Source organism: Lynx rufus, unplaced genomic scaffold (assembly GCF_022079265.1).
Source record: "Lynx rufus isolate CCGP_SWC_20201006 ecotype Redwood Valley unplaced genomic scaffold, mLynRuf1.p SCAF_7, whole genome shotgun sequence".
NCBI lineage: Eukaryota > Metazoa > Chordata > Mammalia > Carnivora > Felidae > Lynx > Lynx rufus.
In genome coordinates, this window is record NW_025814889.1 from 91,304,206 (window position 1) to 91,318,689 (window position 14,484).

The 14,484-nt window shown below is 40.5% G+C and overlaps 1 protein-coding gene across 2 annotated transcripts; it reads right to left on the reverse strand.

Annotated features, from left to right (window-relative positions):
- Positions 1-1,112: 1,112 nt before the first annotated feature.
- Positions 1,113-9,261, reverse strand: LLPH (LLP homolog, long-term synaptic facilitation factor). Of its 2 annotated transcripts, none has more exons than XM_047066760.1 (3): positions 9,139-9,261; positions 6,828-7,050; positions 1,113-1,730 (listed from the first exon to the last, which is right to left on the reverse strand). In XM_047066760.1, exons 2-3 carry the CDS (start codon positions 7,033-7,035, stop codon positions 1,552-1,554), a joined length of 387 nt encoding a protein of 128 aa, XP_046922716.1. In that variant the 5' UTR covers positions 7,036-7,050; positions 9,139-9,261; the 3' UTR covers positions 1,113-1,551. The 2 variants fall into 2 exon arrangements, with proteins under 2 accessions (XP_046922716.1, XP_046922717.1); XM_047066761.1 differs by lacking the exon at positions 9,139-9,261 and adding an exon at positions 8,124-8,148.
- Positions 9,262-14,484: the final 5,223 nt, after the last annotated feature.

Here is a 14,484-nt window from a genome sequence, read left to right on the forward strand (position 1 = left end):
TTCTGTTGTCTTCCTCTCCCTCTGCCCCTCCCCTGCTTGCACTCTGTCTCTCTCTCAAAAAATATATATAAACGTTAAAAACAGTAAAAAATATATATAAACATTGAAAACAGTAATTAAAAAATGGCATCAATTGTCAGAGCAACCATCAATATAATGCAGTTTTTTTTTAACTCAATATAGGGGCACCTGGGTGGCTCAGTCGGCTGAGTGTCCAACTTTGGCTCAGGTCACGATCTCACAGTTCCGTGGGTTCAAGCCTTCCATTGGGCTCTGTGCTGACAGCTCGGAGCCTGGAGCCTGCTTCGGATTCTGTCTTCCTCTCCCTCTGCCCCTCCCCTGCTTGTATTCTGTCTCTCTCAAAAATAAACATTAAAAAAAAAAATAAACTGCTTAACTAAAAGTAAACTTAAGAATAAAATTAGTAAACTGTAGCAAAACAGACTTCACAAAAATGATTTCATTTACCAGGATTTCCAACAGTAGAGCCTTCAGAACAATAGTTTGAAAGAGTCAAAGTTAAATAGGTTTCTTTGTTAGATCTCTGCAAGACCATACTAAGGTAAACACTGTTTGTGAATGTCCAGGTATGTGGTAGTTCCCAAACTGATGTGACTATGAAATATATTTTTCACCACACATGTAGAAAAACTGATTTAAAAAAATGTTTTAATGTTTGTTTATTTTTGAGAGGGAGAAACGGAGTATGAGTGGGGGAGGGGCAGAGAGAGAGGGAGACACAGAATCGGAAACAGGCTCCAGGCTCTGAGCTGTCAGCACAGAGTCCAACGCAGGGCTCGAACTCAAAAACCGTGAGATCATGACCTGAGCCGAAGTTGGACGCTTAACCGGCTGAGCCACCCAGGCACCCCCAGAAAAACTGATTCTAAGAAACACAGTGTGAGGAATGTTGTGTTTATTAGGCTACATAATATAAAAACTGACATTAACTAGTTCCCAGGTTGTTCTATCTCCTAAAAAGATGGAGGCTACTAATTTGTAGATGTTAATATTCTACCTAAAAACTTAAGATTTTTTACCAATTTAATTGCAGATGGTCTTCTCTCCTACTAGAAAATCTTAAGGACACATGAAAGAAAAGCACTTCAAGATCTAGACAAAATATCTTTTATTCTGAATTAAACAAAATCAAAACTCTAAACAAGTAGTGCTTATAAGATCCACTGACATATTTTTAGTTGTGTAAGTTTTCTTTAAACCTGAATTAGCTGAAATGTGTCAGTATAATATCTTCTTTTATCTTTATGGAGACCAAACAATTACAACCACAGTAACACTTAATAGAATTTTGAAGTCTGAGAACCCCTGCACATTGGACAGCATCCAATTAAAATACCAGTGTCGCTTTCATTTATCAAAGAAAATATTTTATCAAGCTCCCAAAACAAATTTGAGGAGTTAAGTTGGGTTTGAAGAGAAAGGCCAAGTTAAATCTGGAAACACAGTTTTCATTTGGTGAAAGCTGAAATCCACGTACACATTCTAATCGAAGACCTGTCCCATGTAGGATTTTTCAAATTTTTAAAGAGTCTACCAGGCCAAACCCTTTGCTGCCTTTACTGCTTTTGCTTTGCTTTTCCCCTTCCCTTTTTCTCGCTTTGCCTTCAGCCTTTTCCTTTGTCTCTGGTTCATCCATATGGGGTATTGTCCATGCTGGTCTAGAAGACTCTTTTTGTTTCTCTTAATATCAGTCTCCATCTTCATGTCATCTGAATAAAAAACGAAAACTATTAACGCTCACGAATAAAGAAACAATCTTGTGAAAAAGCATGTTAATGCAATGAGAACATCAGAACTGAAAGTGGTCTGAGACTACAAAAGAAAAAAAAATCCCTTTTTCTATGGAATGCTCTTTGACTAACACTGAAAACTCCACACAGCGCATTCAATGGACTCAGACATGCTCTCATGGGTTCCTACAACCATGAAAGACATAAAAAGTATTTGTGAGGAACTAGACATGTCTTCTATTTAGTCACTAAGAGACTTTCTGAAGAATGCTGTCATGACTGTCCTTTGCATTAGTAAAAGTTAAACAGCAGTCATTTAGGATGTATGGGTTTGAGTTACTGCAAGAAGGGTAAGTATATGGCTGGGAGCAGAAGTGGGTTACAAGAACATTTCTTAGATTAAGTGCTTTCTTGAGCTAACTAGGACAGTTGAGCCTATTAAGTGTACCCACACTTTTAATGGACAGGCCTTACAAGTAAATGAACTATGAAGAATGGCTGGCCACTTCTAATGAAGTGTACTCAGAAGAGGCGGAGTAGTAAGCAACAAGCTTGTGACGGGCAGATGACAAAGGAAAATCAGGATGGGGGCGCCTGCCTGGCTCAGTCAGTAGAGCATGCAACTCTCAATCTCAGGCTCATGTGAGTTCAAGCCCCACGTTGGGTGTAGAGGTTACTTAAAGAAAGAAAGGAAAAAAAAAAGAAAAAAAGAAAAGAAAAACTTGGATATAAGGTTGCCTGGCTGGCTCAGTTGGTAATGCACACAATTCTTGACCTTGGGGTCCTGAGTTTGAGCCCCATGTTGGGGGTAGAGTTTACTTAAGAAAAAAAAAAGTGTATTAAAAGAAAAAAAAAAAGAAAGAAAAATGAAAGAAAGAAAAGCCTGGATGTACACTGGGGCTGACACTCTTATCCAGATAACACCCAGAGACCAGCAATCTCCCTGACAGGGAGCTCAGTGCAACCATGCTGTGGTACATCTATCACCAACCTTATCTACTGTGAAGGACAGGCCCAGAATGTCCTCCCATGGGAACTTACCAGGGTATACAAGGTCGTGCATGATCACTACCACCTGACACTGTATTAATTCGTTTATCTGGTTTACTTTCAGTCTCCTCCAATACAATGTAAATCCCATCTGGATGGAAGCAATTTCTGATATTCATCATTATTTCCTCAGTACCTAGAATAGTGCCTTCTGTATACTAGCCATTCAATAACTAGTTTTTGAATGATTGTTTTAGGTGCCCTTCTAGGTCCTGGGGATATGGTGGTCCAAATACACTCCTTGCTGTCATGGAGTTTACAATATTCTGTTGAAGGGAGAATAACAAAGCAAACCGCAGCCTGTGTTAAGTGGCTTTTTTAAGAGAAGCACCAGAACCGCACTAAGAAAGACCCAGTAGGCTCTGATGAGCACACGGAAAGACAATGAGATGTTTTAACGATGTGAATGACAATAATTTGCCTTATTTATTCTAAAAAGATCATACTGGGGCGCCTGAGTGGCTCAGTCGGTTGAGCGTCTGACTTCGGCTCAGGTCATGATCTCGCGGTTTGTGAGTTCAAGCCCCGTGTCGGGCTCTGTGCTGACGGCTCAGAGCCTGGAGCTTGCTTCAGATTCTGTGTCTCCCTCTCTCTCCGGCCTTCCCCCACTTGCACTCTGTGTGTGTGCCTCTCTCTCCATCTCAAAAAAAATAAACATTTAATAAATCAATCAATCAATCAATCAATCATACTGTTTGATATGTCAAAAATGAATCAAAAGGGAGTGTCTGGGTGGCTCAGTCAGTTGAGCATCTGGCTCTTGATTTTGGCTCAGATCCTGATCCCAGGGTCCTGGGATCCAGTGCCACATCGGTATCCACAATGAACGTGGATCCTCCTTAAGATTCTCTCTCTCCCTCTGCCTGTCCTCCCTTGCATGTGCTCTCCTCTCTCAAATTGGAAAGAAAAAAAAAAATCAAAAGGGAGCAAATGCTGAAGAGAGAAGTAAAACAGGCTACCATCTTGGTTCAGGCAAGAAACAATAGTCATTTTAAAGTGATAACATGAAAGGAGGAGGAAAATGGATAGATTCCTGCTGTATTTTGGAGATACTCAAGATGCGCTAATGTTTTAGAGGTGAGAAATAAAGGAAAAAGGGATCAAGGTGACTACTAGGTTTGTGGCTTAAGTTGAAGGAAACAAAGTAAGGGGAAACACAAACCTGAGGGCAGAGATGAGCAACCACACTGCAACCAGGCAGATTACTAAATGGAAAGACTCCCCCACTCTCAGTTCTATCTCCATTTAGTTCCTGAAATATTCCAAGGAGGGTAGCTGGACACTGCTGCAGGCAGATGAGAGGATCCCTCTCTAAGAATGATGCGAGAAAAGACCTAGGTTCTGACATACATCCTCCACAACAGAACCTTCTAGGTTCAACCCAATCATACTCCAAGTCTAACAGTTGATAAGTCCTCCCCCACACCTTGTCCCCACCTCCCCTGCCAGCGTCCATTCATCATTTTAGTGCTTTACTTTTAAATATAAACAACCATTCATTACTAGGCTTTGGAGAAAGCCTTCACTGTGAAAGAGAAAGACGAAAAATAAAGGAATGCAGGGGGTGGAGGGAAAAAAGAATTCAAGAAAATAGACAAGGCAGAGTAGATCAAAAATTTTCAAACTATAATGAAAATCCTCAGTGAGATTAGAGAACATATCCATTAAGAACCTCAGGCTATAACAAAGAAAGAGTAAAAGAGAAAAAAGAACTCAGAAATTAAAAATATAATAGCAAAACTAAACAACTCAAAATAAGAAATAAACAATAAAGTTATGAAAATCAGAAAGTATTAAGAGAAAATAGAAAACAGGAGAAAAAACTACAGAATACATTAAACAGACTCAAAAGCAAACACTCAAAAAGCAAATAGGCATCTACCATCCAAAACATATAAGGAACACTTACAATTCAACAAAAGGACAATCCAATTTGAAAGCGTCCTGACTCTTGATTTCAGCTCAGGTCATGATCTCAGGGTCATGAGACATCAGCCCCAGCATGAAGCCTGCTTAAGATTCTCCTCCCTCTCCCTCTGTCCCTTACCGGCTTGCCAGTGTGAAAACAAAAATGAGCAAAGGACTTGAAAAGATCTTCTGCAAAGATGATATACAAATGGCCAACAAGCATATGAAAACATGTTCAACAGCATTAAATGACTGAAGAAATGCAAATCAAAACCACAATGCGACACCACTTCACACCCAGTAGGATGAGGCAATTCTAAAAAGAGAAGTTAAAAGGGGAAAATGGCTGCCTGATACAGAAAACAGTAAACAGAATTATCAACCGACCCAGCCAATTCCATCCATAAGTACAAATCCAAAAGAAATGAAAACATGTATTTAAACAAAAATGTGTACACGAACGTTCACAGCAGCACTATTCACAACGGCCAGAAAGTGAAAAAAAGCAACCCAAAATGCCCACCAACCAACGAATGGATAAACAATGTGTGGTATGTACATAAAACGGTGTATTCTTCAGCCTTGAAAAGGAAGTACTGATACATGCTACAACATGGATGGACCTCAAAAACATTAAGCTCAGTGAAAGAAGTCAGACACAAAAGGTCATATGTTACAGGATTTCAATTATATGAAATATCCAGAAGAGGTAATCCATAGATACAGAAAACACATCAGTGGTTGCCAGAGACTCAGTGAAGGGAGGAAGAGGGAGACTGTTTTATGGGTATAAAGTTTCCTTTTACGGTGATGAAAATGTTTTGGAAAAAGAGGTGATGTTGGACAACATCACCAACGTACTAAATGATACTGAATTCCACACTTTAAGGTAGTTAATTTTATGTTATGTGAATTGTACCTTAAAGACAAAAAAAGAGCAAATGGGCAGAGGCAGTACATACGAGGAAAAAGAGACAGCAAGTGTTAAGAAGTTTCAAGGAGAGCTGAAATAAAACAGCAGATTGAGAGAAACGGGAGATCAAGGGAAGGATTTTTCTTTGTTTCCTAGAACATATTTATGCTGTTGAAATGACCCGGTGAAGAAGACAGACTGATAAGCAGGATGCAGGCGTATAGCCCTTGAGAATGCAGAGGATTCAGAACACAAGCGGAGATACGGCCCTTTGAGAGAGTAATATTAGCAAGAGGGAAAACTTCTAGGACTGGAAGGCTGAGGACCACTGCTCTCTTCCTTGACCACTGGACACCACATAAATATACTTCTATTTTAAGAGCCTGAGTATTACGAGTGCTTATTTCAGTTGGCTGCCAAACTGTTATATGAGGATGTGAAAACCAAGGAGTCCTTTCGTGTGCTGAAGCTAGTAATATACACAGCCTCTAACTTTAGACTGTGATTAAGACAGGTACCTAGAATCTGTCAAAATCAAATACAGGAAACTTTGATTTGTTTTAGGAAAATAATATAACGGCATATAACGATTCTTTGAATGGAACTAGATCTTACAAAGGATAAAATGGAAAACGATCTGCTATCTTGCCTAGTCCCTGACTGAATGATACACTCTTCCAACAAGGATGGGTCTACGTTGTTTGTCAACTCCTGTTATGCTGTATTTCTGACACACTTAGGCTATTGTATAAGCCTAAATACCCTGAATAATCCAAAACATGCCTATTCACATGAAGTGCCTTTAAAATAGTTTAGCATAGAATCTCTAGCAGCACTATAAGCCTTCAAAGAATCAAATGGGCATGGCAGGAGGTTTGTAGGGAAGCATGTGCAGGAAAGAGTGGAGGACAGTCAAAAAGGGAAAAAGAGTCACAAGAGGAAACTGATAGAATTATTATTAATTTTTGTTTATTTATTTTGAGAGAGAGAGCGGAGGAGGGGCAGAGAGAGAGAGAAACACAGAGACACAGAGAGACAGAGAGAGAGACAATCCCAAGCAGGCTCTGCATGTCAGTGCACAGCCCGATGCAGGGCTCGAACTCACAAACCGTAAGATCATGACCTGAGCCGAAGTCAGACGCTTAGCCTGGTGAGCCACCCATGCGTCCCTATTATTATTTTTTAAACAAAGCACTTAAACTCACCTTTTTCATCTTGTACCACACATTCAGTTTTCTCTGGACAATGTTTAGTAGGTACCACCACAGTTGCTATCTCTTGAACATCTTTCATTAAAACATCACTATCTATTTTAAGAATACTTTTAAGTCTGCTGAGTTCCTTTGGGGCATTCTTTTTTCTCTTTTCGGCACGCATCTTCCTTTTCCACTTACTCCGTAAGCTTTTAGCCATATTTTACCTGGAAAGCTGACAGAAATACATACACAAAAGCAAAATTTTACTTTTAAAAAAAGAAGGGCAAATCCTTGGAAAACCAGGTCAAAAGGTATCTCTACAAAACATGAACAAACGGAAGGTAACACACTTCACTCTGTCCATGATTTATGACAGCATAATGCACAAATTATGGGAGAATCAACATTGCATATACAGCCATTAAATAACAAGAGCACCAAATCAAACTCCCTGTGGTCACTGGCAAACTGTAAGTCAAACCAATTCTGAAAGCTCCTGGAGTTTCCATACAAGATGCAGAAACTGAATTTCCCCCAAAATGCAAAGAGCATCATCACCTTACATTTATGCAACAACTTACAAATTACAAAATGTTTTTATAGGTATCTTTTAACTTGACTGCCTCTGAGCTTATAGGACACCTTACCCCAGTCTTCCTCATTATGCTCCCCTCAATTCAATCTACCTAATTTTTTTTTTAACTGTTTATTTATTTTTGAGAGAGAGTAAGCATGTGCATGGGAGGGGCAGAGAGAGGGAGACAGAGGATCCCTAATAGGCTCTGTGCTGACAGCAGAGAGCCTGATGCGGGGCTCAAACCCACAAACCGTGACATCGTGACAGGAGCCAAAGGTGGATGCTTAACCGACTGAGCCACCCAAGTGCCCTTCAATTTAGCTATTTTAAACTTGTCCATATCCACTCTTGCTGTTCATCTGTTAGCCCCAGCCCTAAATCCTCCAAAAGGCAGTTAGTGTGAGCTTTTAAAAACTTAGAGCTTTCCATAGTCTTTCATGGAATTCTTTAATGATATCCCACCTCATATTCAAGATCTACAAGACTATTTGTGACTTTCAACTCTATTTCATCTCAGGCTCCAAGCTCCACCCCATCCCCAAGTACCAATTACATCGGAGAAAAAGCTCAATCAGTGACAACCCAGGCACAGTATGGGGAGGTGAGAGGGAATGGGAAGGAAGGAATTCTAGGTATTATAAAGGGTAAGGAGGAAGGCTTTTGAGAGTGATTTATAACACAATCTTGATTGCACTGATGGACGTTTGTATACATATATCAAAACTTACACTGGGATGCCTGGGTGGCTCAGTCAGTTGAGCATCGACTCTTGATTTCGGCTCAGGTAATGACCTCATGGTTGGTGAGTTCCAGTCCCCCTCAGCCGCCATGGGCTCTGGGCTAACAGCGAAAGCTTGCTTAGGATTCTGTCTCCCTCTCTCTCTCTGTCTTCCCCCTGCTCTCTCTTTCCCTCTCTCAAATAAACAGCCATTAAAAAAAAAAAACTTATATTACACACTATAAACATGTGCAATTTAACAGATTATACATCAATCAAGCAGTTAAATAAAACGTTAAGACATGATTTTGAAAAAAAAAGAAAAGAAAGAAAAAAAAATTTCAAACTATCTCCACTTTAGCACCTTTACAATTTGCTGCTTCCATGCCTGGGAATGACCTTCCCAAAGCTTGCTCCTTCACGTAAGTACCACAGAAAGGGTTTCTCTGACGACCTCCCCCCCCCCCCCCCCGCCTCGTAAGCTTCCCTTCTACTCTCCACCACACCATCCTTTTCTTTCCTTTTAAATACGTATTACATTCTGAAATTTAGTTTATTTTCTGTCATCCCGGGGGACTTCGGGGACCCCGAAGGTAGGCGCTAACTAAATGGGTCTCGTTCACCGGTGGATCCCCCAACGCACGGCGCATTTGTTGAATGGATAACTAACAGTTAACAGTTTGGGGACCACAACCAGCAACCACAAACTCACGGTCCCCCTGCCTACAACAATCCAAGCCTGCGAGGGGCAAGAACAGAGGAGTTGTGGTAAACAACTTTGAAGGCCCAAGTTAACCCGAGCGAGACTACCGACAAAGGAGGGCTCCACCTCGCACAGAGCACGGGGAAGCCCGAGGGCCACCACCAACACCACAGGAGACTCTCGTTCCTGACGGAGGGCTGCGTCTCGGGCCGGGCTCAACCTTGCCCAGAGAGGGACCGGGCTTGAGATGAGATTCTCTACGGGCGGCAGGTTAGATTCCCAAGTCCCAGGCCCCACTGGACCCGGAAAACAGACAACTCACCAGGAAAGTCAGAAACTCGCAGATGGCACGCAGACCACGCTGACCGGAAGCCTCCACACTTCCGCCTTCCTGCCGGTGCCCTCCACGCACTCCCAGGAGCCCCGGACGGGCGCGCTGCATGCCGGGAGCCAAGATGCCCCGGAAGGCCTCGAGGGGCGGGGCCTTCTGGAGTCTGGCGCTGACGCACTTCCTCTGATGGGAATGCGGTTTTAGGAGCTTGGCTCCTCCCCTGTGGGTTCCCAAGAGGGATTTGGACATTGCGGAAAATCCGGATGGCTGTTGGGGCGCCAGCTAGACCAGTTTCCCGATCGTGACCGGGGTATCTCCGACACGCTGACACAAACAGTGATCCTGGCCAGGTGACCCTGCCTGCCCAGTAGTGAGCCCAGAGTCTCCCTTTACATCTCAGGTCCCACATCACCATTCACACGATACTCTTGGATTTCCTTAGACTGAATCGTTCCAGACGCGTGTTCTTCTAGAAGGGAAACTGAAATCTTTATTTGCAGCCCTTACGTTTTCCCATCACGGGTGATGATCTCACGTATGTACACATTTGTCAAAACTTACCTATTGTACACGTTAAATGCGCGATTTATTGTATGTCCATTATACCTCAAATTTTTTTTAACCAAAAACCCTCTCCCATCCCAAAGACAAATTCAAAAGGTAAAATGATCATACTGATTCAGTTCAACCAATTTTTACCTGGCTAACAATAATTTAATGTAAACCAGACATAAGTCTTAGGTGATGGTCACAAACACCAGTTTATTATTATTATTATTATTATTTTTTTTTTTTTTTTACATATGCTACTAATAGCATAGGCTTTGGAACCAGACATGTCTTGTGTTGCATTTTTGGTTCCAACACTTCCTTGTGAGTAATAAAAGTAAGTATCTCAGAGCCTGGAATGCCTTATCCATAGACTCCAGCTAATACATACAACCCAGTTGATCCTAGGTAGGTGATACAGAGCTCAACAAATGCTAGCTTTTATAATTTTTCACATAATCTCAAACATGCACAGTACCGTTTCTTTTTTCTTTATTTATTCTGAGAGCGAGTGAGTGAGAGGGGCAGAGAGGGAGGAGAATCCCAAGCAGGGTCAGGGCTTTCAGCACAGAGCCAGAAGCAGGGCTCAATCTCACAAACTGAAATCATGACCTGAGCCGAAATCAAGAATTGGTTGCTCAACCAACCGAGCCACCCAGGGGTCCCACAGTACTGTTTCTAAACTGTTATTTCCCAGAGATTTATAACATATGCTAAAAAAAACCCCAGGAAATTGTCTTTAATGATGTCTAGTAAATTCATATCTGGTTGCTAGAAAAGGAAAGTTCTAAGAAAATTTGTGTGTACCTTCTTTCTTTAAATTTGTGTCCCCGAAGAAACCCTGCAACATATGGAAAGTAGTACACTCAGAATACAGCAGGCTTTTTTAAGTGGCTGACAAACTCTTAACATGTGATATATAAAAAAGCAGCACACATTAGAAACCTGCTTTCTGGGGCGCCTGGGTGACTCAATCGCTTCTGATTCTATGTCTCCCTCTCTCTTTCTGCCGTTCCCCCACTCATACTCTGTCTCACTCTCTCAAAAATAAACATTAAAAAAGTTAAAAAAAAAACCAACCTGCTTTCTTTAAATAAGAGTAAGCCTTTACAAAGCAAGTGAATTTCTTACAAGTTAACCATAGATCTTAGCTGCCTCTCCCAAAAATACACGTTCACATTGCATTTTAGAGAAAGCTCATGGGCAGTACTAATTAACTGCTTCTCTCTTAATAAACCAGGCCAAGGAGTGCCTGTGTGGCTCAGTAGGTTAAGCGTCTCCAACTTCAGCTCAGGTCATGATCTAGCAGTTTGTGAGTTTGAGCCCCGTGTCAGGCTCTGTGCTGACAGCTCAGAGCCTGGACCTGCATCAGATTCAGTGTCCCCCTCGCTCTGCGCCCCTCCCCCACTCATGCTGTGTCTCTTTCAAAAATGTGTAAATATACCAAAAAAAAAAAGTTTTTAAATAACAAACCAGGCCAAGACTTGAAGACGCCTGGCACCAGAAGAGAGAAAAATTTACCTATTGTGAAAATGCCATGGTGTTAAGTATATTCTGCAGTACTAATACTTTAAAAAGCTGAATGGTGAGCTGCGTTACTGGAAAAAAAAAAAAAAAACAACTTGTAAATTTATGTTCCTCACAGGTTTGTATAAAAGCAGTTCTAACAATAAATAAGTGGCCTTAGTATATTTAAAAATCTATAATTCCCTCATTCATACATTTGAGTATGCACTCTGTGACAGGCTCTATGTTGGGTATATGAAGATGACTGAAACTAAACTACCAGCTTCAGGAAACTTTAGGCCCTGATGGAGGGACAAGGCTTACAGGTCGAACTGAACATTGCTTCAGCTCCCCCCCAGAGCCGGAAGGAGCCCCCTGGAATGGAGGTACGTGTGTAGCACTGAATACAGGCTAGGAAGTGGACCAGTTCTCCTTCTTAAAGGCATGCCAAACAAGCACCAGCCAGTAGGCCCTCTGCAGCCAGGCCTCTCCCATGGAACTCCCAGTCTGACCAATCAGACTGCAAAGCCTTCTGGGATTCAGACAGTGACGCCATGTTGCCCAGACCCCAGGTGATAGGGACTTCAAGGCAAAGCTCTACAAGGATGAACAGGCAAAAAGAGCCCGAGTTCCCAGCTGTTCCAAAAAGGCCCACAGCTGGCTGCTGATACCACTAGTCCCCAGAAGTGCATCAAGTGGATCAAAGCCTGGGGTGAGACCTGCAGAAAAAAAAAATGTAGGCAGGCAGACAGGGCCCACCGCACCTTTCCCAAGAATACATTCAATAGAAACAGCTCTCAGATACTGCTCTCTCCCCATTTTCCTCCTGCCTCTGGCTGTACTTTGTACCTTGCGTGTGGAGTTGCTGGTCACTCTGTCCAAGTCCTGCTAATTCCATTTTTTAAAGCATTTCTGGAGTCTGCATATTTTCACCTTTGTTATGAAAAATTGGAAGTTGCATGCACCCTTTTATCCAGCAATTCCGCTTCTAAGTATATTTCCCTATCTTGGCAAACTCCTATCTATGCACCCTGGGAGATATACAGGGACACACGTAGCAGCACTGATTGTGCCAGTAAAAAAGAAGGAACCATATAAAAATGTTTGACAGAAGAATGTATGAATAACTATAGTTCATTTATGAAATATAGCCTACATCAGTGTTTTTCAAACTTCTTGGTCTTGTGATCTCTTCACACTCTTAGAAATTCAACATTTGTCGTATCAGAAATTAAAACAATTTCTTACACTTATTTGTCATTTAAAAAAGATGTATGAATTACATGCCTACATTATGTTTATTTAAAATAAACTACTGAAAAGAACAGCATTGTTTTCCATTTTTTTAAATGTCAAATCTGTTTTTGCTTATTTAGTATCTTTAGTTACAATTCAGTACATTCTGCCTTTGGATGGCCAATAATAATTAACAATAGTAGCTGACATTAACTAACACTTATATGATATATCCATCTCATTTAAACCTTGTAACAGCCCAGTAAGGTAGATATTATTACTCCCATTAGAAAGATGAGACAAAGACCTAGATAAGAAAGGATAACTAACTTGTCAAAAATCACATAATCAGTTGGTTGCATAGCAAGGATTCCAATTTCAGTGCTCTTACCCCCTATACTATGTTAAACTTGAGTAGAGCACCATACAATTGGGTATTCAACAACTAACTGGTAATGATGGAGTCAAATTTACACCGAAAACTCACCAGAAGCCAAATCTATATTACTAATTTATTTCAACTTAATAGCTGGGAAATGATGCTTCGTGGAGGCTATGGGCCAAGTTGTGTCCCCCAAAATTCGTATCTCCCTTAGTCTACCTGAGCTGCCATAACAAAATACTAGAGACTGGGTAGTTATAAACAACAGAAATTTATTTTTCACAGTCTGGAGGCTGGGAAGTCCCAGACCAAGGTGCTGGCAGATTCAGTATCTAGTTAAAGGCCCTCTCCCTGGTTCATTGATTGTGTCTTTTCACTGCTACCTCATGTGACAGAAAGGGTGAGGAATCTCTGTGGGATCACTTTTGTAAGAGTACTAATCCCCTTCATGAAAGCACCATTCTCATGACCTAAGCATGTCCCAGAAGCCCTACCTCCTCATATCATCACACTGGGCATTACGTTTCAAACTGTGAATGGAGGGTGGGGAGGGCACAAACATTCTATTTTACTACAAGGTACTCACCCCTAGTACCTCAGAATGGGACCACATTTGGAGACAGGGTCTTTAAAGAGGTATTAAGGTAAAATGAGGTCAGTAGGGTGGGCCCTAATCCAATATTAACTGTGTCCTTGTAAGAAGAAGAAATTTGGACACAGACAAGTACAGAGAGAGAAAACCATGTAAAAACACAAGGAGATGATGACCATCTACCAGCCAAGAGAGAGACCCCAGAAGAAACCAATCCATGATCTCAGACTTCTAGCTTCCAGAACTGGGAGAAAATTATTTTCTTTTTAAGCCACCCAGTCTGCGGTACTTTGTTACGGCACCCTAGCAAACTAGTACAGTGAAGGAATCTGCCAGAGTTTGCTTGGCCACTGGTACACTGCTGTAATTTTTAAGTGAAACCTGTACTTAATGTCAAATTTTATGTCAAAAATCTGACTTTCAAGAAGACATCTAACTTTTGGTATACTTTATAAATGAAATGTCATTAACACTTTAATTTTAATATAATGTGGAATAATTCTGCAGAATTTATCTTTTTTGCTTTTTCCTTTCTAAGTAAGATTAAAATTTCCTAGTAAAAGGAAACTTACACTTTATAATGGTGAGGACACAAGTACTTTAAAATCAAAATCAATTCTAATGTTAATTAAGGAAAAATTTAGATAAAGTCACTAGAAGATCAATTGATAGTCTTATCTACTCAAGAAATTATTTTTGAATTGCAGATAAACAATCTCTATATGGCAAATTTAGGATTGAAAAAACTGAAAAAGAGAATTTTGGTATCTCTTTCCTGAGATTCTAAATCAAGAATTTAGAAATGAGATATCATAAAGAATAGTTAAGATTTATATTACTAGAATATAATCTAGTAATTATATATTTATCATTTATATGCATATAATTATAATTACTATTATAATTACTACTATATAACAGTAATACAGAGATTGCTATTATACTATAGTATAATACTACACTATAATATTCTATATATATTATACTATACTATAGTATAATATTATACTATATTATAGCAATGGCTCAGAAGTACATAGCATATACATAAAGTCACAAAAGTATTTACTAG